At 39.5% G+C, this 25,360-nt stretch overlaps 3 protein-coding genes across 3 annotated transcripts; 2 read left to right on the top strand and 1 right to left on the bottom strand.

The window, feature by feature from the left end:
• Positions 1-9,305: 9,305 nt before the first annotated feature.
• Positions 9,306-13,180, bottom strand: zc2hc1c (zinc finger, C2HC-type containing 1C). Its single transcript, XM_057343564.1, has 3 exons — positions 13,098-13,180; positions 11,161-12,568; positions 9,306-11,026 (listed from the first exon to the last, which is right to left on the bottom strand). The coding sequence occupies exons 2-3, from the start codon at positions 12,496-12,498 to the stop codon at positions 10,778-10,780; spliced, it is 1,587 nt and encodes a 528-aa protein (XP_057199547.1). The 5' UTR covers positions 12,499-12,568; positions 13,098-13,180; the 3' UTR covers positions 9,306-10,777.
• Positions 13,181-13,328: 148 nt separating this feature from the next.
• On the top strand, positions 13,329-15,662 carry acyp1 (acylphosphatase 1, erythrocyte (common) type). Its single transcript, XM_057343584.1, has 3 exons — positions 13,329-13,358; positions 13,845-13,934; positions 15,089-15,662. The coding sequence occupies exons 1-3, from the start codon at positions 13,347-13,349 to the stop codon at positions 15,302-15,304; spliced, it is 318 nt and encodes a 105-aa protein (XP_057199567.1). The 5' UTR covers positions 13,329-13,346; the 3' UTR covers positions 15,305-15,662.
• A 4,396-nt stretch (positions 15,663-20,058) lies between these two features.
• Positions 20,059-24,637, top strand: fosaa (v-fos FBJ murine osteosarcoma viral oncogene homolog Aa). The gene is made up of 4 exons (XM_057343578.1): positions 20,059-20,273; positions 20,979-21,170; positions 21,406-21,513; positions 23,425-24,637. Exons 1-4 carry the CDS (start codon positions 20,166-20,168, stop codon positions 24,064-24,066), a joined length of 1,050 nt encoding a protein of 349 aa, XP_057199561.1. The 5' UTR covers positions 20,059-20,165; the 3' UTR covers positions 24,067-24,637.
• The last annotated feature ends 723 nt before the right edge of the window (positions 24,638-25,360 follow it).

Raw genomic sequence — 25,360 nt, 5'->3', positions numbered from 1 at the left:
CGTGTGAGACAGTGAACACCATCAGCTCCTTCACTACACGGTAACGTATGACTTGCACACAAAGAATCAAATTTGCAGAAACAGTTGCCAACAATATTTGTATGAGCTTCACATCAGCGTCCTGTACCTGCCTGGAGTTCACGCAGACGTCACATCTCACAGGTTAGAGCAGGGGTCTTCAACTACTTTTCTTTGAGGGCCAGATTCCAAAAGTAGGCTACTGTATAAATAGGATGGGCCAGTTTTTTACCCTATATTATATTTTATTTCTGTTATTTATTGCATTTTGTTCCTTTTATACTTTTTTTTGCTGTTACTTTTAGATCATATATTAAAACATGCACACAGATATTGCATCCGGTATTTGTGCCTTTTTATGATATTTAATCAAAAGGGGTATTGTCTTTTTAATTTTATTTGACATTCCTTGATGCGTTAGTTTACCCCAAAATAAAACTGCTATTAATTGACTCACCCCCAGTCCATCCAAGATGTGGGTGGCATTGTTTTTTCAAGAAGATATTTATGAATATTTTTGGTTGAAGTAATAAAAGTTAAATCAATGAAAGTCAAAAACGCTAATACATTCACCACAAAAGTAATCCCTGCCCCTTGTGACGTTAAACTGGCGTCTTATAAAGCGAATCAATTGATCTGTGCAAATAACTGAATGTTATCGTCGCTTTTATGGAGTTATATTGCGGACTATATTAAAAAGGAATTGCAAACTGCATTTGCAAATGCGTTTTCTATTTGTTCGTGTCAAAATTGTGACATAATTCAAACGCAAATGCAAACCGTTTTCATTTGCATTTACCGAACGTACAATGTCTGCCAAATTTCAAAAGGAAAAGCAAAGTCTATTTGCAAATGAATTACCCGTGTCTTACGAGTTACGACCCTGCCAAATTTAAATCGCAATAGCAATTCCCCATATGCATTTCACTTCCTCTGGTGTCGCGTATTAAGCCTGCCAAAACTCAAATGAAATCGCAAATCCCTTTGCATTTGCGTTTCCTCCGACTTGTACAGAAACCTGTCAATCAATGGCGGGGGTGGGCTTATTCAATGGGGCGTGTTTGTATCGGGAAGTGACGTCATTCACCGTCGCAGTGGTGTCAGTCAGTCCAACGCTAAGGTGACACTGGTTGTGGCTAAAAGGGTTTCAGCTACAGCTAAAAGCCAAAATAACAATAATGGAACAAATGAGGATCAGATGCAAAGTTTCATAAGAGAAAATCTTTACAATGAATCACAATTGCGGTATTTAACAAGTATAATTTAAAGAAGTTCAACGGGCTCGATAAACAGATGAACACAAACAGTGTCTGGTGATCTCAATGAGCTACCAATAAAAGTCATATTGAAGCGTGTGGATTCATCATAATTACATGAATTTCTCAGGTTGGTGCATCACCTGATGGGCTCATTTACGGCACATGTTGTTGAAAAGGCTGTTCGGAAATTAAATTTTAAATACAGCAACAACTCCATCCAGTAATTTGTAGATGACAGCTACTTCTGTGTCCAGCAAACTCACTAAAACACTGGAGCACAAGTTTGTCTTTGTCTCATATGTTATGATACACAAATAAAGAGATGTAGCAATTCACATACTTTTGTAATTTATTATTAACTTGTTATATGCATAATGAACAACAATGATAATGCAGGATGCTGTTTATTCATACAAAGTGAACATGTTTTGTTATGGTTTACAACACGTATTAATCATGATGCAAAATACGGTCACAGTGTTGTCAAGAAATGTCATGTCCTCGGAGTACTGTGAAAACGAATATCATAAACAAACATGTTTAGAGGAATGTTGCAGAAGGTGATGATTATCCATCCTGCACCGAAGTTTCACATGCTAAGTGGTGCCGCTCTGAGCCCAGACTTCCAGCGCGAGTTATTTCCAAACAAAAAACTGAAAACTGCACTGTTTATCAACGCCGATTGTGAGTGCAGTGGTAACTTCACTCCTCATGTGTTTAGCTGTATCACATGTATGTATCTACTTAAGTTCCAGTCGACGGTGAATGACGTCACTTCCCGATACAAACACCCCCTTGAATAAGCCCACCCCCCCATTGATTGACAGGTTTCTGTACAAGTCGGAGGAAACGCAAATGCAAAGGGATTTGCGATTTCATTTGAGTTTTGGCAGGCTTAATACGCGACCCAGAGGAAGTGAAATAGCATATGGGGAATTGCTATTGCGATTTAAATTTGGCAGGGTCGTATCTCGTAAGACACAGGTAATTCATTTGCAAATAGTACTTTGCTTTTCCTTTTGAAATTTGGCAGACATTGTACGTTCGGTAAATGCAAATGCAAACGGTTTGCAATTGCGTTTGAATTGATGTCACAATTTTGACACGAACAAATAGAAAACGCATTTGCAAATGCAGTTTGCAATTCCTTTTTAATATAGTCCGCAATATAATTCCATAGCTCTTCGGGTGAATTTCAATCGCATTCGTGTGCCCCGCGCACTTAGAAGGGAAGATCCTTTGTAGTGCGAGTTCTGGTGGGAGATGAACAGCAGTTTTTTGTAAATTTTGCCGTTTCAATCGTACACAGGTAATGAATGCTGTAATAAAAACAACACAGTTACAGTGTTCCCTTATCTGAGACAACCGTTCACGCGGTGTACCCTTTCTGCAGTTACTTTCAAGGGCACAAGACGCGTTTTGGTTAGCGACCAGTGCGCAAAACGACTGCTGTGGATTGCCGATTATAACGTTGCAAATAATATTACGTTTTTTGGACAGATCGATCAAATCGCTTTATAAGACGTCAGTTTGTCGTTATGAGCCGCTGGAATTACTTTTGTATTGAATGTAGCAGCGCTTTGGCGTCTCAGGACGTGCATTTCTTAAAGCACACCGCTCTTAAAGTCTCTCCACTTGTTTGAAGTGTTAAGGCGGGCCAGACACGGATGATTGACGGGCCGCCAGTTGACTAGCCCTGGGTTAGTCTTTCAAGATCAATCATCACACCTACTTTAGTGGTGTTTCATTCTCTGTTTGCTGTATTTACAGTTGAGTCGCACAGAGAGATTGGGATGTTGTTACCGAGGAGACCGTTACGTGTCCAGGTTGAACGATCTTCAAACCTGCCTGATGATAAATATCACAGAGCTACCCAACATCACAGGCCAGTTCGAGCTAGAAGTGTCTAAATGGAGTGCGCACTTTGCTTCAGACACAACCAGAAACGTGTCCACTACACCCAGAGGCGGATTAACCATATGGGCAATTGGGCAAGTGCCCAGGGGCACCAAGACTTTAGGGGCACCAAATAAACCCGCAATACAAAATATATATTTTTTATAAATGAACATAAGCACTTGTTTTTTAAGACTTAAGTCACGCATCTGCGCTAAATAGGCGTGGCACCATGTGCGGGAATACCCCCACTTCAGATAAAAATGGTTCTGTCCTCCGCACTTTTTCGACACACCTCCGCCAAAATTCCCGCCCATGTTATCTGGTTAGTTACATAGATTTGAGTGAATTAACATTCAGCCAATCACAAGTGACTGCTATTAGGCGAGTCGTCTTTCGTGTAGCCTACACTTTAATCTTCAAACAGATGGAAGCGGGAATGATGCAGAGCGCATTGTTGTAGCGGAGACTAAAAATGCGGGGATTAGCACTGATTAATAAAGGTGTATATACATGGCATGCGTCAGAAATAAGATGTTATAGTGCCGATAAGAGGGGCAGTTGTGGCCTAATGGTTAGAGAGTCGGACTCATGACCAGAAGGTTGCAGGTTTGATTCCCAGGGCCGGCGGGTAACAACTGAGGTGCCCTTGAGCAAGGCACCTTACCCCTACTTGCTCCCTGGGCGCTGCAGTGATAGCTGCCCACTGCTCCGGGGGTACGTGTGTTCACTACTCTCTGGATGGGTTAAATGCAGAGGTCACATTTCGTTGCCTTGTACTTGTACATGTGCAATGACAATAAATTGAATCTAAATCTAAAAAAAATCTAAAATAATGTATGCTAATAATAGTACGTGGATGTAAGGCCACTATTGAAGATCCAAACCTGGGTTTTAAAGTGAAAGTGAATAACGGTCGTTGTCATCACTATAGCAATCAATTCATATGTGTCCTTTTTAGTGGAGTACACTTTTATCTTAGTACTTATGTGATCGTTTAGTAAGAAGAATATATACATACTGTGCTTAAATAGAGCGTTTGAATAGCTGTATAGCAGTTAAAATAGTAACAATAACGTTTCATGTTATTTTTATGAATAACTTTGCTATACATTGTAATCTGGTGAATGCCACTTTGGTGAATTAAAGTCCCAAAGTCCTGAAAATCTGTACATTGTCCCCCTAATGTGAATACATACATGCAAACTATATGTGTGTGCGTGTCCCTGTACCCCCATTTTGTGGCACGCACATCATTTACACCTGTTAAAAAAATGTTAGTGATTTTTTTAAACTACATCAAAACCTGAAATGTAACATTACAACATAAAGCAGGTGCCCCTTAACTACAGTAGGCCTAATTGTTAAAAATACTTAATGGAAAAGAGTTGTTTTGTGTTATATTCTACAAAAGTGTCATGTTAATGTGTAATTCTTGTAAAATAGTATATTGTAAATTGCTGAGTTTCATTCTTATAAAATCTTTTAATATATAAATCTTTTAATGAGTGGATTCTTGCGTGTGGGTTGATGGGGGACACCTCTGGGGCTGTTGCCCAGGGGCACCATGAGGTCTTAATACGCCTCTGACTACACCTTCTGCTGAGAAGAACATCTGTAAGTTCATACATTTGGCCAGTTCAATTGTTTTTGTTTACTATTGTTTTGTTATTATTTTATGACATTCTTGTCTTGTTTATCAGGTTCAGTCCAGTCGGAGAAAGCGTTACCTGTCCAGTCTGCGCGTCGTATCGTCCGGACTAATTACAGACGTCATGACGCACCCACGTCACAGGTTAGATTTATACAGAGCAGAACTGGTGTCACATTCATGCGGTAAATCTCTGTTTGTTTAATTTACAGCTAAATTAAGTCATCCAGACGCACCTGATAAGACACGAGTCAAAGAAAACAGGGTCGGTGTGTCTGATACAAGAGATGAATCTGCAGCTCGGTAAGTTTAGTCGATCCTCTCTGTTCACCTGTGCTCACACATCAGTCGTTTGGGGTTTGAAAGGTTTATGTGTTTACAGAAGTTCATCTCAAGTCCAGCCCGCACCTGCACAGACTCTCTGCAACAATTCTGATACGCAGAGATCCCTGTTCTGTCGAGAAAAGGAGAAGTGGTGCGTCGCTCCTGTGATCGTCTCAGACAAATTCTCCCGGCTGGACGACACACCGCGAGAGTCACCTGGCCAAGACTCTATTTTAGGACACGTGAAGGTGTAGGAACAAGCCACCGTAGTTATTTGTTTACCGGGGGCCAGAGCGTCTCACATTAGTGTCAAACTGAAAGCGCTGGCTGATGCTAAACGCACGTTTAAGAGGATTGTCATACACGTCGGCACTAATGACGTTAATTCACGTGAGTCAGCGTTTGCTGAAGATAATATTGTAGAATTATGTGAATATGACAAAACGCTGTCCCCCTCCCTGGCTATCGAAGTCAAGAGAAATATCAACGATTAATGTCTTTACATGACTGGATGTCTGACCGGAGTCCACGTCATCACGTGGGTTTCATTAATAACTGGAAGTGTTTTTGGAGAAGACGTGAGCTGATCGGCAGAGATGGTCTCTATTCCTCCCGGGGAGGAGCCACCGTCTTCTCCAAAAATCTGACCAATAATCTGCCTAGAGTTTAATTTACCAATACTCAGAAATCAGACAGACTAGGGGTGTATTCCAGAAAGCAGGTTAATTTACCGTCAGCTAAACCCTGAACTCTCGGTTGATTAACCCAAACCTTGCTTATTCGGGGTATGTCGGTTCCAAATCACCTGAGAAGAGTTAGTTTAATCAACCTCCCGAAAGATACCCAGAGTTAACGCGCGCTCACAGAAACAACATGAAGACATTGTCAATGGATCACAGATTTCACGAGTCACCATGGAAACGGCAGGGAAGCTTAAAGTTTTTGACTGTAAAACAACATTATAAATCAAGAGTTTTTTTCACAGAATTAAATCTGCGTCAGTGTATAAAGTGCGGGATAAAAATCATAAAATTAAATTATTTAGGTTATGTGTTTATAAACTCTAAATTAATTATTTAATTAAAGATATATATATTTTAAATATATGCACTATTTTTATACTATAATATTTATTATACTCATCATGGCTATCTTTGTTATATAAACTGTAGATTTGTTGAGATGTTTGTAACTGTAATTTTAACGTGTTTACCATGGTATTTTACCACAATTGTGTAGTGTATCACATTGGTAATTTTGAAGGCAGTATTAAACCTCTTTTTTGTTCCTTCTCTGTATGTTCCTTAAAAATCTACCTTTATTTGGTTTTCTGAAAACTGACTTTGCATTGTATCAGCTTTATTTGCAACAGTTGCTGATGTAGTCATATTAATAGAGACTCTTTTAATTCTAGAAACTACTACATTGGTCATAATTTTGGGAAAAAAATTTGCAATGCTTTTCAGTACACTACACTATGTATGATAATTAATTTACAGCAGAGGATGAAGGTCTGCTGTGACATGAGGTAGAGGTTTAAAATGTTAGGCCCAGTCATATATACATAATAATCATGTAGCCTTTATATATCCCTTTCAAATACACATACATTCTGTTTGGGTTTGTTTCTTTTGACTTTGTTTGCTAAAAGGCCATGGCTTTCCAAATGTTAAAAGAGGTGGAAACGGCCTATCCTGAAAGGCTTATTGTAATTTGGAGAAAGGCCTTTCAATACTAAACTATAGGAGGAGGCTGAGGATCAGAAATACATTTTTAAGGAATACAGTCAGTATGAAAAACATTAAGTCTAAGTTTTTTATGTATTTTTTTTATGTAAATGGTTTTAAAATTATAATAAGAATTTAAATATGTGAACAATATGCCATGGTAATCCCATTGGGGGGTCACCTGATAAAGCCTTGGAAACCTGCCAGCCTGGGAATCGAACTCACAACCTTTGAAGTCTTAAATCTGTCTCTCTGACCATTAGGCCACAACTATCTTTGACCCAATGCATCAAATATTGCCTAATAAGTGGACAAGAGTAATGATGTGCAATCCTCGGAGTTAAAATACTTCACTATTAACATCCTTTAACTGTTGGAAATTGTAAGGTGTGTATATTTATCCAGTGATATTTGGAGATGTTTTAATAAACCTAATTCAAAGTATATACAATATTTAATATAAATAGCCTACATAAAGTTTAACAATAACAGCTTACATTATTTTATTTAAAGATTATTTCATTTTAAAAGGTTAAATAATAAAGTTAATAAAAAATTTGTTGTGAATGCTAAATTGCGATGGGTGAGACTAGAACTGTAATTGTAATATTGCTGTAAAATTATAATATATTATACGTAAAACGCACACATGCGCAGACAACCCCTAAAGCTCAGTAACATTTCCTTCAAATGAATTAACCCTGGAACATAACCTGCTCCGGAGCAGGTTATCTTCAGAGAGTAAGTTGCTATGGTTACATACCCTGAAAGTTATCTCCGTTTTTGGAACCGAAAGTTGGGGTTATCCACTAACTAACCCTTAAACTTACCCGGGTATGTCACATAACCAGCTTTCTGGAATACACCCCGGTTTAACCCACCGATAACTGAAGATGTATACATGTAAATATTAACTATTATGTAAATATGTATACTAGCAAATATTACATATTATTTATATTACTTATTTAATTAATTATTTTGAATACTCAATCACAATACAATAAAGCAATAATATATAATATCATTACGTGTTGTCATGTTCATTGTCAGTTGGTGGTTCAGTTTTATTCAGAGTACTCGTTTGGTTTGGTGTTTGATTATCTCTGAGCTCTGTTTCTTTTTACATAGAAGAACAGAATCAAATCTGCTGTTAAATACATTTTAATGTATATCTGTTCCTTACAGTATAAACCAGACTAATGATATTATACAGTATGTATTTTAACAGTATGGTTTTATGATATTGTTGCTGTCAGACTGAAAGCTTGTATCTCCAAAATTGCCACTATTCAAAAAAATGAAAAAAAAGTATTGTTAATGTTGAAAAGCTCTTTTCAATACTTTTTCAAAATATTTGCAAAACCCACAGACAAACGCTTAATAATTTATGTAAAAATACAAATGAAGATATAAGGTTTCATTCTGACAGCAGCCATTGTCAGAGAACGCCACAGGCACCGGACGCAGAGATTCACAAAGGTAGGCTTTATTCACCAACTCTACTCGACACAGGTACATGGAATAAACATAACATAAGACAAAGGCCGAGGGAAAACATGAATATATACAGTCCTAGTGATGAGCATGATGGCTGTCAGGTGTGCGGTGATAAACGAAGAACTGGTGAGGGAGCGTGGAGGATGATGGGTGATGTAGTCCAGGGGAAACCGGATGAACAGGCGAGCTGTGACAGCGATTGGCCTTTGTAAGCTTACTTTAGACCCTTTATTCATTTTAATTATTTCTTCCCCGTTGTTTTTTATGTAATTTAAAGATTGTTGTTCAGTTGGGTCTATTGTTTTTTATCTTATACTACTTAAAGTTTGATTAAAATGTGGACTACTTCACAGCCACGTGTGTAAATCAAGAGAAAAGTAATCGGTGAGGCTGCAAACATGTGAACGTGCACATGAACTGATGATGACAAGAACTAATACTAATAAAGGACTTACCCTAGTAATGAATAATTTACATACTACATGCTAGTACATGTTTATTTTACCATAATAAGAAACACCTGAAAGTAAAACTAATCAAACAAAGCCTTTAATAAAGAACAATGAGTTATTCATAGTACTTTGATGTGAATGAACATGTAGGATTTGATGCGTCACTGTGATGCTGCTCTTCACTATTACGTTCCTCCCCAGTCTAGGGTTGGAGAGGAGTATCATTTAAAGATTTTTTTTAATTTAAAGTTCATAAGAATAAAAGCAAACGATGAGAAGCCACCTCAAACCTCTGCCCCAGAAATGTCTCCACACACGCACGCACGCACACACACACACACACACACACACGCGTTTATAGCGCAAATAAAATGTATTTTATTTGTTATCAAAGGAAGCATTAGCTCAGGAGAGGGGTGAAGCCAAAATAACAAACAAAAGAGAAATTAACTATTTTAAGGGGGGGGGGGTTGGGTTATCTCACCTAATCAGGGTGAAAATAAAGAAAGTAAACAACATAAGTCTTCCCTCAACTCCCTTTCGCATGATGATGGACAGATGATGTCATCACTGATTCTTACCATTGTGACAGAGAGTTGGGCAAACGCATTAAAAAGTGGAGTATGTGATGGTGAATAAATATACTAAATTAAAAAAACGTGACAACTTGATCATTTTGGGTGGTCCACAAACGTAATCGAACTGAGCTTTGTTCCAAAAGCCGTTTCAATGAATCATGTACAGATACAGGAATGTCTCTGAAGAACTAGTGTTAGGAAGTTATCAGGTTTATTTATTAAAGCCACATTCTTTATCAGCACCTAAATATGCTTTTTGAATTGGCTTTGAATGCATCTCATTGTATCCGGAGATGAATTTCTATATTATTATGAGAAATAAACATAGATGTAGCTCTAAATGTACTTTTATTTACATCACTCTCTCAACATTGTCTCCTAAGAAATGCCGCTTGTTGTCATCTGGGCACGAGAGTCAGTATTCAAGCATTATTCAAAACCAGAGATCAGTATTTAAGATCAGGGGTGCAGAGCCCTGTCACCGTCTCCTCCCCATTTCAACACTGCCATCAAAAACATGTCACATATTAGTCCAAAAGACAACGAAGCGTATTTTAGGACCATTACTAAAACGTTTTGCATTGAGAGTCATCGGTTCAATTCACAGAGAACTAACTCAATAACAAAGCATATACATTAAATGCACTCTGACCATCTGCCAAATGCATCAAATGTAAATCATTGTTTATTTATAACATCTGTTTTTCCACCTTTATGACAGATGTACTCCATCATGTTCCATATTATCACTGAAATGATCAATGAAATGGGTAAAACCATTTGTTTATTTGTTGCAGATTCATCATCATGAATCATTTTGGCCACTATTTTACCATATTAAACACATTGAAGAATATTCGATGATGACGCAGTACATCATTACACCAGCAGGTGGAGACGAGTGACTTTCCCCTGAATCAATGTGGGAGCGTTCCTGACAAACTATTGTCTTCTGAAGAGTTTTAACATGAACTACTATGTTATATATCATATGTATTGAGTTTCATTGGATAGTCAGTGTATAAAAGCCACAACAATCCCAAAACAAAGAACTGAAGTATGTGTCATTTCAAAATCAAGTCAAGTTAACAGAAACAACTATAAAAACACCTGACTATCTGTTGAGGCAGTTAAAACTATTCTAATTTATACATTCTTCACATTTATTTGTTTTCTAAGGACATCAGAGTTTCACTGTCTAATAAAAGCACGGCTGCGTCTGAAATAAATGTGAACCTCATTGCTGTCTACATACATGCAGCCTCGTTTTATATTTGTCATAATTCTAATTTCATTTTATTCCAAGGTGATATTCTGGAAAAGCAAAACATCATTACATCTCGCACTAAAAGCGTTTCTGCCGCTTTACTGTTCACTTGCGCGTGATCTTTTTCCTGGTGGTGTTGTGTAGTTGTTTGGGCGGTTGTGGTCTGCTCCTGATGTTCTGACATTTGGGGATGTGTCTCTCCGCCGGTCCCGGGGCAAACGTCCGGCCACAGTGAGGGCAGCTTATATATTCAGGATTCAGGTTTAAAGCGGACTGTGGCACGTGAGTTTGGCCCTGACGCATGATCTGAATGAAGGCCTCGTGTTTCTGACGCCACATGTTTCGCTTCTTAACCTGCAAATGTTAACATGATAAAGTAAAAATGAAAGAATTGAAAATGCAAACCATGGTCGGTTTAAATATGGCTCTATTTAGTATAAAAGAAGAAAAATAAATGATTGCGTGTCATGAATGTTAAATCTGCAAACCTCTTCGGGCGTCTTGCTTCTGCCGTTGGTCTTCATGAATTCCTCCAGTTCGGTTCCTTTGGCCCTGTGCCGGGACATGTCAAAGATCTTACGCTGAGGGCGTTTTTTCTCACAGATCCTCATGTGCGTCTCCAGTCTGTCTGTTAAGAAGTGTCTCTGACACACGCAGCACGCCACGAGTTCTTGTGCATTTTCCTCCGGACTGAGTTCCACCTGCAGGAGGCGCTTTCCTCTCTGACTGGGAATCCTGTCCGGACTCTTTCTTCTCCTGCCGCCTGACGTCGGTTCATACGAAGTCTCATTACTTTCTCTCCTCTCTGACAGAAGCACATTTGTGAATCTGAGATGAGATCTGTCTGATGATCCTGGTTTTCTCATGTTCTCTCTTCTTCCGTCATATTTCTCGACCTCTTCCAAATTCCTCCGGTGGCTCATGTCCCGTGCATCCCATCCCATCCCGTTCTCTCTCATCGTTTCTCCTCTCCGCCCTTTTACTGTGTTTTCATATCCGTCGCGCTCTCTCTTATCCTTCAACTTTGTCATCTCTGAGGTCAAAGGTTGTCTCCTGCCCCCCTTTATTTTTTCATTCACCTTACGTTCCCAATCTTCCCATCGTCCCATGTCGTCCTTGCTTTCCCTCCTTTCATGGGCATATCTGTCCCATCCATCATTCCGGTCACTGTCCAATCTGTTCTCCCACTTCTCTTTTTCTAAAAACCGTTCATTTCTCTCGTCTCTGGTCACACTGTCGTGTCGACCCGTCCTCTCTCTCTGGATTCTCCGCAGGGTTTCCCCGGCTTTATAAAACTTCTCCTGCAGTATCATCTCCTTCGAGTGGATCTCCTTGGACAGTTTCTCTGAATCTTTTTGTTTGCGGTGCTCACCGTCTGAATGGCTCTTTGTTGTTCTGTTTCTTCCTGTTATCTGTTCATGGCTTGACTTAGGAGCATCTGGTTTCCTCACACACTTCTGCTGTTGTCTAACATCAGTCAGTCTAGGGAGACATGAATAAAATCTCTCTTGATATTCTGAGACGTTACTGTTGATGTGGTAGTTGCTCAGGCTGTATGCTCTCTTGTGGAGGACCGGCTTTAGAGGAAACACTTTGTCCACGTCAGAAGCTCTCCGTGAAGGAACATATCCGTTCTGCTCCTCCAGGAATATTTCGTCTCTTCTGTGAGTTCTGGCCGGAGGTTGCCAGGGATGCTGTTCCGAGATGTGATGCATTCCTGAGGGACGACCCCGTCTGTTCTCTCGGTGCAAGAATGGAAGTTTTGGTGATGTTGTTTCTTTTTCCCAAAAATGATGTGTGAGGCGATGGTGTGGCGCCAATTGCATGTTTTTATAATGTGAAGCTCAAGAAGACGTTAATAGTCTAAGATTAGGCGTTTCAGTGAAATATGAAGGTCTGTGAAGTGACATAACACATCCAAAGTTTAAAAAAAATTAAAAACACTTATTTGAAACACATACACATGTTTTATAGCATCTTCTTATTTATGGCTAAAAAACACAATTTAAAATCATATTTGATTTAATTAGGTTGCCGGTAAAAAGGAATATAAATATACAAACCCTTCTGAAAATGAACTATGGTTTTAATGTAGTAAACATGTTTTTTTGGTGGATTGATTATAATTTGTATAACTACTGTTTACAAAAAATATCACGGTTAAACTATGGTCACTGTAGTAAAGCCACGGTTAAGTTTGGGTTACTGTGATTTTTTCAATATAAAACAGAAAACTATGGTTACTTTAGTTAAACTATGGTTATTTTCATAAGGGAAGCAGTGAATGAGTCCAGGGCGCATATGTAAAAAAAGATCTTTAGCATAATGTAATGACATATCTTTCATTTAAAAAAAATGGTCTAACTTTATTAATTCCCTGTCTTGTGCATTAAATTATGAGAAAATCGACATAATTTGAACTCACCATCTATGAGCTTTCTGCGAGTGTAAAGCGCCGCATCGACTCGAGCTCAATAAAATCCCGTTAGGAGTTGTGTTTACACGCGTTGCTTAGAAACAAGAAAACGCAAACTTCCGTGATATTTACGGCTTTCGCAGCGCTCTCGCGGTACGGTGATGTCATACGTCGATCTGTCTGCGCAGCGCTGCATGAAATCTAGCACGCCTATTGGCTAGAGCTGCCTGATGTCAGACAGTGACCCGGATAAATGACATGCCGACAGAGGTGAGTTAGCCTGTATTACTAAATAAACCAAATATTTAGTGGTAGACGCTTTTAAATCTATACATATGTCATGAACCGCATTGAAAAGGATAATAAAGATTGTATGATAGAGAATTTCAAATGAAAGTCTACTGATAATCGTTCATTTCAGCGGGATGTTCGAGCATGCTCATTAGAAACTGTTTTCCTGTTCTCTGCTTTTCTGGAATTTTAGTAAAATGTTGCTGTAATGTCGAATTTGAATATATTTTTTATGCTCATGCTTAATTAGCTAAAAAATGTCCATTGTGGTGCAATCGCTGTAAAATGTTTAAAAACGTTTTTTTATCAAGTAGAATCCCTGGAATAATCCTGGAGTTTAATTGGTCGAAATGTCTGTGACGTGTGCTCATATTGGCTGCCGCATGAATAAATGAAGATGATTTAAAGAAAGGTCTATGAATGAATAAATGATGTAATGACAGGTGGTGTGGGTTTGTGTTTCAGATTGTGACCATGTCCAGTGAAGAGCTGCTGTCTGTGGATTATGAGGTGTTTGGGCGAGTGCAGGGTGTGTTCTTCAGAAAATACACACAGGTAACATTCCCATCACGTCATGAATGAGGGCTTGCTGTCAAACTATTTATCAGAGTGAGCTCATTTAAAGGAGAAAAACTGTTTAACGTGTGTATTGTTAATGTCCAGGACAAAATACACATTTTACCCCAAAATATGAACCTGTTGTTTATTACTAACAGTTTTAAAAGAATACATTTGTTTGAAAAATAAAATACCATTTCCTATTATACTAAGCTATATTACACAGCAGGAGTGGTAAAATCGATAAGTATTGACAATAACCCTGTTTTTTAAAACCACAATTACCAATATTGTGTTTATATAATATTGTAAATTATTCAGCATCCATTTAAACTTTTGCTCTAAATGTGCAATGTGGAATGTTAAGGAGGATCTATTGACATAAATGCAATATAATATACATAACTGTCTTCAGAGGTGTATAAAGACCTTACGTAATGAAGCGTTATGTTTTTATTACCTTAGAATGAGCTATTTCTATCTATCATACAGTACACTGCAAATGTAATTCTTCGTGTTGTTTCTACAGTAGCCTTAAACGGACAAACTGTTCTACAGAGCAGGTTTCGTAAATACGTGATCTTCTTCAGCAAAGATGCAAAAAAGTGGTGGAGTTGCCCTCACAGCTGGGGGCAGTCGTGGCCTAGTGGTTAGAGAGTCAGATTGGTAACCAGAAGGTCACCGGTTTGATTCTAAGGGCCGGCAGGTAGCGACTGACGTGCACTTGAGAAAGGCACCTAACCCCTGTTTGCTGCAGTGATAGCTGCCCACTGCTCTGGGTGTGTGCGTTCACGAGTCACGACTTGCAGTGTGTGTGTTCAATACTCACTGGACGTTTTAAATGCTCAAAACTAACAAATAGGTCACTTTCACTCTAAGATGCTGCTAAAATCTACTGACTGGGCCTTTAAGTCCAACACTTATATACAACAATATATACATAGTACTAGTGCTACAGAAATGTCAGGTTACAAACATCAATTTCATCAGTGTACTTTGTATTGAGAAAAATTGCAATAATATCCCATATTCTCTCTTCTTCATTTTTCACAATTATATGTAAACAAAAATCACACTTCGAACCACAGGGGGACTCACTAAAAGGCTTCTGTCACTTTATAATCAGTACAGTATGTGTGTTGCGTTCGCAGGCAGAAGGTAAGAAGCTGGGACTGGTTGGTTGGGTTCAGAACACTGATGCTGGAACAGTTCAAGGCCAGCTGCAGGGTCCCGCCTCTAAAGTCCAGCAGATGCAGCACTGGCTCCAGACCACCGGCAGTCCTCAGTCTCGAATCGCCAAAGCGGAGTTCAAGAATGAGCACACGGTGGACAAACTGGATTTCAAGGATTTCAAAGTTGTGCGTTGATGTATTTAGTATTTATGTATGTAGGTTATTTATTTTAGGCTTTAAAAATCGTATGTTTCACACACTTGCCCATTGTCTGTTACTGACATAAATATACGAGAATGCAAAACAAACCGCAGTACATCTTACTCCAGAAAGGTGTTTTAGGTTTAATCTGTATTGACTTTAAACCTCATTTCTGAGATAGACATAAAAGCTAACAGACACAGACGCTGTGTGTTTCTGGAACAACCATATACAAGATCATTGAACATATATTTAAACGATCATGAAGTAGGTCGTAAATTGTCTTTATCGGATCAGTTATTTCATTATATCCGTGAATGAACCATTTAAAAAACAGCAATAAAGGATCTAATGTGAATAACAAGCAGATGTGTTTCAATCAACAAAATGAGTTCACAGTTCAAAGATGTAGTGTATTTAGAAGTTTAACAGGAAACTGAAGTGATTTAAAGAACACAGAACTGTTTTCACTATATTTAAACAAAGATGATTTAGGACCTGTAACTGTGAACTTCATTCACCATCATGGAAAATGGCACCACGTTGGCATCTGCAGATCAATCGGGTGTTCATATGAAATGTGTGAATAGCAATTTCTTATCATTTTAAAAATAAGTAATGCAGATCCTCTTAAAGAAATAGTTGTATAGCTATAGCAAATAGCAAAAATGACAATTCATTCATCATTTACTCACCTTCATGTCATGTCAAACATGGAAGACTTTCTTCTGCAGAACACAAAAGAAGATTGTAACAATGCTCAAAGGAAGAAAGGAAGGAGGCGGGAACCGGCAAACATTAAATAAACTTTTAATCAAATAAACCAAACCACAAAATGAAAGTAAAGGGCTGACAGCTAGCTCACGGTCAACTGCCGGCCACACAAACCTAAATAAAACTTGGCCTGGTCCTCTCTCGTCGTATGTCGCTCGTCCTTTTATGCTTCTGGAGCTCCTCCGTGAGAGATGCGAGACCGGCGCAACACGCAGCTGACATTCATTATCACTCGCGCCACCGGCCTCGCACCGTTCCCTCACGGCTCTCGTCCCGCCTTCCTCGAAGAATGTTTGTAACCAAACAACACTGAACCCCATTGACTGCCACTGTATGGACACAAAACCACTGAGACATTCCTCAAAATGTCTTTTTTTGCCTTCCACTGAAGCACATGCGGGTGCATAAATGATGACAGAATGTTTATTTTGGGGTGAACTGTCTCTTTAAGCTTTCCGCTGGAGAGCTGGACCTTTGCGGGTGTTGTATGTGGCAGATGTGGCGCGCTGTCCAGAATACACAACTCTCCGTAACTCTGCTTCCACGCCATGCTTCACGTCTCCGTTGAGGAGCTTGTCTGCGTTCTCTCAGTTCCAGGAGCTCAGAATGAAAGCAGTTATTGTGAGAGAGCCAAACATTCCAGGAAACGAATGTTCTCCACCTCCCGCTCTCACTTACCCAAGCAGAGGCCGAAGGCTTGTTTTCTGCTGGAGCTGTTTTAAGACCCAGCCGCCGTATTGATGTGTGCACACTGATGAGGACAGGGCTACCAGATGTGACAGATGTATCGTGACCTTTACAAAGACAATCCCAGAATGCAATGTGATTGTAAAATTATGAAACAATTATAAAAACATAACATTCAGTACTGACCCGGATATCAAGGAACATTCTCAGAACTTCACTAACATTTTCTAAATGTTCTCCTACAGTTCTCTTAAAGTTCTCTCAGTGACCTTATCAAAAAAAGCGCATTTTATCACCAAACTATAAAAACATTAGTCTTACGTTGGTGGAGTGATTTTGATAAAAGATTATGAAGGCCAAAGATGTATTTCCATCACTGGGGCTAGCACCCTACCTACACCGGACACGTGTGATGCCACACGACTAAAGCCTTGTTCTTAATGGGTTTGTTGCATCGCACCGCTCGTGTCTGGTGTAGACAGGCTGAAATATCCCCAGGATTCATAGGAGGACAACAGTGGGGGACATTTTTCATATTTATACAACATGTTATAACACATTCAAAAAATGCCACTGTATGAAATGTGCATAGCATTTGGAAACCATTTCACGGATAAAAGATGGACATCCTCAACATTTTTGAGGTTGAACTCCATCCCCCCTTTTGAGACTCCGCTTAGCCCCCGTATGGTTCTGTAATTTATTAAGCAAAGCAAGTACACTTAGTATTGCTTGTGGGGTTTTAATATCGCAGACATGCGTAAACTGTTGATTTCTGTATACAGCGATGGACTGACCATCTATCAAGAGTTAATGGCTGGGGTCTGAGATGCTGAACAGACACCATGCTTCCTGTGACCATACAGAGGTCAGAGGTCAGAGCATGGATGAATGGATGTTGACTCCTACTGTAAGTTTTCAATGTTGCTGAGCAAGTTTATAAAACTGAATCTGAATAACTCATCTGGATTAACAGCACAGAGGTTTGAAGTTAACAGTGGTTAACCCTAAAGTCCATTGCACATTGAGTCCGAAATTTCCACACGTTAAAAATCAAATACGACCTCACGTTGTGTCAATCACATTTACACACTGCCTCCAATATTTTCGTCAGCTATGAAAAATTCGGACTGGATTCAATTTTCTGCGTTTTTCGCATCCGTAGCAAGCATTTTGAGAGGCGTTTTGACAATTCAGAGACACCATACAAACGAGCGCCAAATACAAAAAATCGCATACGAACTTTTCGGACTGTACTGTATGTGCAAAGACATTAACCCCACCTTTACAAATGTGTACAGTGTGAAATGAAGCAGGGTTTGAATATGCTTACTATAAAGCATCAGAACCACTCTAAAAGAAAATAGTGCTATATACAGTATATATATATATATATATATAGCACTAAAAGTGGTTCTTGGCTCGTATAGAGGAACCTATTTTAGTGCTATATAGAACCATATTTTGGTGCTTCAGTGGTTATTCAGGGGCTTAACAGGTTCTTTATATGGAAACAGTGCTAATAAGCACATCAGTCACTCCAAAGAACCTCCAAAGACCACTGAAGCACCAACATATGGTGCTATATAGCACTAAAAGTGGTTCCCCTATGAGCAAAGAACCACTTTTAGTGCTATATAGCACCATTTTATTTTAGAGTAGGGTTTAATAATGTATAGTGTTTAGTTTACCTCACAATCTGAAATCTGATGAAAAGAAGTGTAGATCCTTTTGGCGGATGTGAGTGACTGTAACTTTTAAATGCTTATATCTTCTTATTCCTTAAACACATACTAAAATCCAAACTTTACTTCAATTTTGATTTGATAGGGAAATACTTTTGCTTATCTGTTGAGTTTATTGGAAATCTGATGGAGGCCAATTGATGTTAAGTGCATAAACGCCATTTACAAGTAGGTTTACCACAATCAAATAAATGCAATGAAATGTTAAGTAAAATCGTAAGTTAAGATCAATAATTTTTCATTGAATACAGCAAGAAAAAGAGACACAGTGCAGAAGCAAATCAACTACCACATCACTGAAGGTTCATTGCAGTCTGAATGAGAAGTGTTTAGTGCTCTAGAATCACACTTACATCAAAACCACCTGCTCATTAGAGGGATACTTCACCCAAAAATGAAAATTCTGTCATCATTTACTCACCTTCTAGTTGTTCCAAATCTGTGTAAATTTCTTTTTTCTGAACGCAGAGAAAGATATTTGGAAGAATGCCTATAACCAGACAGATGCCCCCCCACCAGCCCCCCCCCCCATGGTAGTCAAAAGTGCCCCAGAACTGTTTGCTGTCCTACATTCTTTAAAATGTCTTATTTTGTGTTAAACAAAACAAAAAGACAAAATGGGAATCAAGATCTGTTTGGTTATAAGAAATCTAAACTCAAGCAAAAGGAATGAGCATGAGTTTTCACTTCAGAAATGCTCATCACTGGAATCCCAATACGTAGTTGTCCTTATATGGTCCTCTTCCTGTGTGAGGTCGTGACGTCACCTTTTGACGCGTGAGCAGGTGCAGATGCTGAGACTGGAGGGGCCAGACCAACGAATCTAAATTAGATGCGGATCAATATTTAACTGTTGTTTTTTCTTATATTGTTCTTTTATATTATTAGATCAGGTTTAAGCGTTGAATCACTTAACAATGACTAGCAGGCTGGTTTTTAAAAACGTGAGCGTCAGTAAAAAGGACAGTCTGTTGTTTAATCATGTCTTAAAATGCCTAAAATAATGCGATTATTTTTTATTATCTAATTCATCGATCGATCATGTACAGGTCGTGCACTAAATTCATGTGCTGAATCTGCGTACACTTCATGCGAACTGCACAAACAGATCGGCGTATGAAATCAAAGTATCGCGAGAGCGATTCTAAAGCCCAGCTTTCCTGTCACTCGCGCGATACTTCGATGTCATACGCCGATCAGTCTGCGCAGCGCAGTATTATGTCGAAATAATTTGCCATCATGTTTTGCCATCATGCACATCAGGGTCCATCAGAATTTTATGAATGAATCTCTGGCACGTACCACATCTCTCATTTACAAGGGCCCCAAATCCACCCGTCCTGATTTAAAACATCACAGTGTTTTTCGAAATCCACATCTGAATACAATTTAAAATACAACTTTGTGCAGGACTGTCTTCGCAGAAACGACCCGTCACCTGCGCATTTCCCACGTCCCCCCCCCCGCGAGTGGAATGGTACAGCTCGTTTCATTCATAAAATTCGTGCAGACTATAAATAGGAGGACCCGACAGAGCTCTGTATCACTGATCAGGTTTATAAACCTGGAGATAGCGACTCATCAAACGAGGGATTTGGACCGTAACACCTGGAATCTAATTGACCTTTTTGATCATTCGCGCTGGAGAAATGTTCCCGAGCAAAGAGAAGAGTGACGCGGAATCGGCATCCTCTCCCTGCGAGGACACCCGCCCGCACGAGCCCGGCGCTGACCCGCTGATGATGGACAGCAAACAGGTACGGCACATATCACATCTGTGACGCATGCATTGCACATTATAAAATCAAACTATTTGGTGCAAGTGGACACAAATATAATCCTAATATTATTTTTCGTTGCGTGGTGAAAGTGTTGAATGTGTTGTAAAAATTGACATTCATGCATTTGGCATAAAGACATTACAAACGCTTTCAATCAATGCATTTAAGGTATACATTTTTATCAGTAAAAATGAAATCTTTACACGTTTAAAATGAATTTTTTGTTGCCATTGATTTTGGTACTTTAATATTTATTAGAGCCTATTCAAGCTATAGGATATGCAGCTATTTTAGACTCTGGGATGTATGAAATTATATATAATATAATAGCCCAATGACGCAAGGCTAATAGCATATCTCTAAATTTGTGCTGCACGTGATGTTTTGTTGGGCATCCCTCTCAATGCAGTAAACATGGCAAAGCATTGTGAAAAATGCAGCTGATCATTGAGAGAAATAAATCCATTGAGGAGAGCCCACAGCAGCACTGCGTCACCATTGACGTCAGAGACAATGGCAAAGTTAAATATTGATCAGCAGCTGCCTATTTTTAGACGCTCGAGTGTATTTCGACAACGTGTCATACATGCAAAGTGAAAAAGGTGAATGCACGGCAGTGTGACGTACAACACACACACACTTTAAAACGCATCGTATAACGCGCGGCAATAATGTGCGCAGGGCTCGCGCGCGGACACCGAGCCTGCGGGTGCGTTCGTTCCTACGGTCACGGCGATCTCCAGCACCCCGGACCTGCAGTGGATGGTCCAGCCGACCCTCATCACGTCCGTCTCTCCATCTCTGGGCAGAGCCAAAGCTAAGACAGCTGGGGCCAAGGGAAAAGGCGCAGCCAGGAAGAGCAAGAGCGAGCAGGTACGTGCGTGCACGCGTGTTCATGTTGCACGGGATTGATGGGGATGCAGCGAGGTTCTGGCATGATGCCTGGACCAGCAGCATCCACTTTATATTCAAGTCACAGGCAGTCTGCAACAATAGCCTATATTTAGACGCACTGCAGAGATGCTTTTGCCATTGTGACGGAAGGTTTGTAAGGTGCACGAGACGCGTTGATTCTGCCAAATAATAAGTGCAATTCATCTGTGAGCAGCTTTCACCGGAGGAAGAGGAGAAGAAGAGGATCAGGAGAGAGAGGAATAAGATGGCTGCAGCAAAGTGTCGCAACAGACGGAGAGAACTTACAGACACCCTTCAGGCAGTGAGTATACCCACCTCAAAACACACCAGCTCTCCCAAAAATACACATTCCGTCATGACTTTACCTTATATCCTTACAAACCCATATGAATGTCAGTGGTACGCAAAAAACATACTTTTTAAAGAATATCCCATCTCCTGTTGAAACATGAAGGTAGAGATAAAAGCAAAACACAAATATGGTATCATAAAAAAAATAGTTTGGGCAGCGCAATGTGTACACATGGTGAGAAAATACCTTACACATGTTTGTTAGACCTGGACTTTTTTGATTCAAGATTTTTATTTGTCACTTATATATATCTACATAAACCACAGTGAATAAAGGGCTAGTTCATCCAAAAATGAAAAATCTGTCATCATTTACCCACTCAATTTCTTTGTTCCAATGAACACAGAGAAAGATATTTGGAAGAATGTCAGCAATTTTCAGTTCTGGGACATCATCCACTACCATAAAAAAGTATTGTATTTTATGGTTCTGTTGAACACATATTTTTGAAGAATTTAGGAAAACAAAGAGTTCTCGGGCACCTTTGACTACCATTTAATTCTTCCTACTATGGTAGTCAATGATGTCCCGGAGCTGAAAGTGACTAACATTCTTCCAAATATCTTTCTTTGTGTTCATCGGAACAAAGTAATTTATGTAGGTATGAAATTACCTGAGCGTGAGTAAATGATGACAGAATTTTTATTTCTGCATGAACTATCCCTTTAAAGGGACCTTCCGCCGAAATTCTGTCATGAATTACTCACCTTCAAGTCCTTCGTCAACCCTATGACCTCCGTTTATCTTCAGAACGCAAATTAAGATACAGACTAAGGACAAATACAGACTAAATTCAACTATATTCCTGACTTCAGTGTTAGTTTCCAACGCGTGTGGTGCTGACGAGCATGCTTCGTGCGGTGCTCACCCTGGATGTGATGCTGACAATAGTTGAATATAGTATGTATTTTTGTTTGTTTGCGCACAAAACGTATCCTCGTCGCTTTACATAATTAAAGCTGACATGGACTATTTCAACGATGTCTTTACTCACTTTCAGCGCTTTGAAGTTTGGTTACGTTGCAGTCTATGGAGTCAGAAAGCTCCCAGACCTCTTCAAAACGATCTTAATTTGCGTTCTGAAGATAAACGGAGGTCATAGGGTTGATGAACGACTTGAGGGTGAGTAATTCATGACAGAATTTTCATTTTTCGGCGGAGGGTCCCTTTAAGAACTAAGCAATTGAAGGCTAATATTAGAAATTAGGATGACATTTAATTAAGATTAAAGATACATGTTAACTCCACAGGGTAGCAGCTTTTGAATTTCATCCAAATCCATATTAATTCCATAGCCCTCTGAGACTAAATTTTTTGGTTTTGGGGAGATCTGATGAGAAACATTTGAGTTCTCTATTAAGATCTTCAATTATTATTGACTTTTGATTGCACACTTGACAAATCTGAACTCTGAACTTGAGACATTGTTGAGATCTCTTTTGAAACTCTCATTTGTGAGATTTCTGTCTCTTTTTCTCTTTTTTTTTGCTCACTATTAATCCCATTACTTCAAATCATCTGTTATTTTTCTTTTCTTTTTTTTGCATTCATAAGCCATACATTAGCTTTGTGTGACCAACAGTTAAAAAATTTGGTGAAATTCGGCACCACAAGCTTTCAAATGTGTTTTGTCCACCATTGCTCTTCCTGTCACACAAAGCTGATGTTCCGTATGACTTCAGACGACCTGAAACATATAAACGTTTATGACGCTTTTCTGTTATTTTGAAGTTCCTTAGGCCCAAAGAGCAGCCAGGATATTCTACAAACAATTTGTGTTCAACAGAAGATATGAGGGTAAATAAATGATGAAAGCGTTGGGTGAGCGTTTTTAAAATCTGCCATTTTTAATTCCACCAGGAAACCGACAAGCTAGAAGAGGAAAAAGCGGCTCTCCAGACTGAAATTGAGAATCTCCTGAAGGAGAAGGAGAGGCTGGAGTATGTTCTTGCCACTCATAATCCTCTCTGCCAGCTCCCTGAAGAGCTCGACTGCATGTTTCCAGAGTCTCCTCAGCCGCTTCCAGCTCCAGAAACCTCCACCAAACCCTCAGAGGAAAGTCCACCAGACGCCGGCTCTCTCCCGGACCTGGAGATCCCGACGGTCCCGTCCACCGCTATTTCCGGCAACTCCAACATTTTGTTGTGCTCCAGTGCGGAGGTCAGTTTGTGCGACCTGGAGCCTTCGCTGGATATCAAGGACGAGCTCCTCGCCGCCGGCGATGACACGGCCCGCTCCGTCCCCGACTTAGACCTGACCGGCTCGCTGGGCATCACGGACTGGGAGACCCTTTACAAGTCTGTGGCCAATGACCTCGAACCTTTAAGCACCCCGGTGGTGTGCACGTCCACGCCCACCTGCAGCAACTACCTGTCTGTCTTCACCTTCTCCTGCCCAGACCTGGACTCTCTGGCCGAGGGACTGGATGCTTGCAAAGGTGGAGCGAGCAAAGCCGAATCAAGCGCCGATATCCTCAACTCTCCAACTCTACTGGCCTTATAAACACAGGCGACGTGACGTCACGATATTGCTCTTAATCACTGGATATGGCCGTTATGATTCAGATGTTCAGATGTGTGATGCTGGTGTGACGCCAGCCGCATCCGTGACACGTTTGGTGCGGGATGTCCCTTTCTTCCAGAAACATTTGATGTAGCTCAAATCCAAGAGCATGGAGAATTATTTTATGAGCTGATATGAACTACGTTCCAGTTTGAAAAGCATGCACAGAGATATCCTAAAAGTATATATATATATATATACAGTATATAATATCTATAGTATATATGTATCGGTTCCATATCTGTTTGATCTGGTGCTAAGTTCCGTATTGTGAAATTGACGGCGATTTTGTGTTCGATTTTTATGGGTCGACCTGTGTTGTGCTTTAATATGCAGTCATGACAGTTATCACATACCTCAGTGTCACCATTCGACTGTGTTTCCACGTCAAACGTTTAAAGTTTTCCATGAAAACATCCAGTGCTATATCGATGGAGATGTATTTTATGATAATTTATTTTTTTACATTTTAAATTTGAGCATTGATTGCTGAATAAATCCACGTGAAAAACACTGACGCTCTTGTGTTCTCGTGTCTTTTGTGACGTGTACATGACTATAGAATAGAAATATGTGGTTTTATATTTACATGCTCTTTAACACTTCACAATACAGTCTCATTCATTAGTGTTCGTTAACGCATTTGAAGTAGAAAGCAAAAACATAACCCTTATCTACAATTGTTAATATGTCTTTAAATTTAAATATATATTTGTAACAATTATGTATAAAATCAAATAGGTGATTAAAATCAAAAGGTTTTCTCTTAGTAGCATAAATAAATGTTAATAAATGCAGAATTTGCTGCAGAAAGCAAATACAAAGTGTTTGCTAGGTCTGGTGTTACTGTTCATAAAGAAATGTATGCCAAACATATTCAGGTTTACAAGGAAGCACTTTCTAAATCAAAATCTGACTATTACTCAAACATTATTGGAGCTGACAATGGGAACTCCAGGTCTCTTTTCTCAGTTGTAAACAATATTTTGAGACCCCTGGATCCTTTGCCATCTGTTGGCTATTCCAATGACCTATGCGATTGCTTTATGACCTTTTTTGTGTCAAAGGTTAGAAATATTCATCAACAATTACTCACTAGTACCCCTCGCCCTGAGTCAATTCACTTTTCATCCACTTCCTCACTCTGTGCTTTCTACCTTTACACTACCTACTACCACTGAGATAATGTGCCTGATAAGTAAATCTAAATATTCGACATGTCAATTTGACCCCC

Source organism: Triplophysa rosa, linkage group LG10 (genome assembly GCF_024868665.1).
Source record: "Triplophysa rosa linkage group LG10, Trosa_1v2, whole genome shotgun sequence".
Lineage (NCBI taxonomy): Eukaryota > Metazoa > Chordata > Actinopteri > Cypriniformes > Nemacheilidae > Triplophysa > Triplophysa rosa.
Note: the sequence above shows the minus strand (reverse complement) of the source record. Positions and strands in the feature narration are given on the sequence as shown.

Bases quoted from the DNA above. Each gene is read 5' to 3' on its own strand.
- zc2hc1c (XM_057343564.1), bottom strand. From the start codon at position 12,498: ATGCAATTGGCGCCACACCATCGCCTCACACATCATTTTTGGGAAAAA. The intron at 11,027-11,160 runs GTTTGCAGATTT...TAACATTTGCAG, and splicing joins GAAGCAAGACGCCCGAAGAG to GTTAAGAAGCGAAACATGTG.
- acyp1 (XM_057343584.1), top strand. The intron at 13,935-15,088 runs GTAACATTCCCA...TTGCGTTCGCAG, and splicing joins TCTTCAGAAAATACACACAG to GCAGAAGGTAAGAAGCTGGG.
- fosaa (XM_057343578.1), top strand. From the start codon at position 20,166: ATGTTCCCGAGCAAAGAGAAGAGTGACGCGGAATCGGCATCCTCTCCC. The intron at 21,171-21,405 runs GTACGTGCGTGC...ATCTGTGAGCAG, and splicing joins GGAAGAGCAAGAGCGAGCAG to CTTTCACCGGAGGAAGAGGA. The intron at 21,514-23,424 runs GTGAGTATACCC...TAATTCCACCAG, and splicing joins TTACAGACACCCTTCAGGCA to GAAACCGACAAGCTAGAAGA.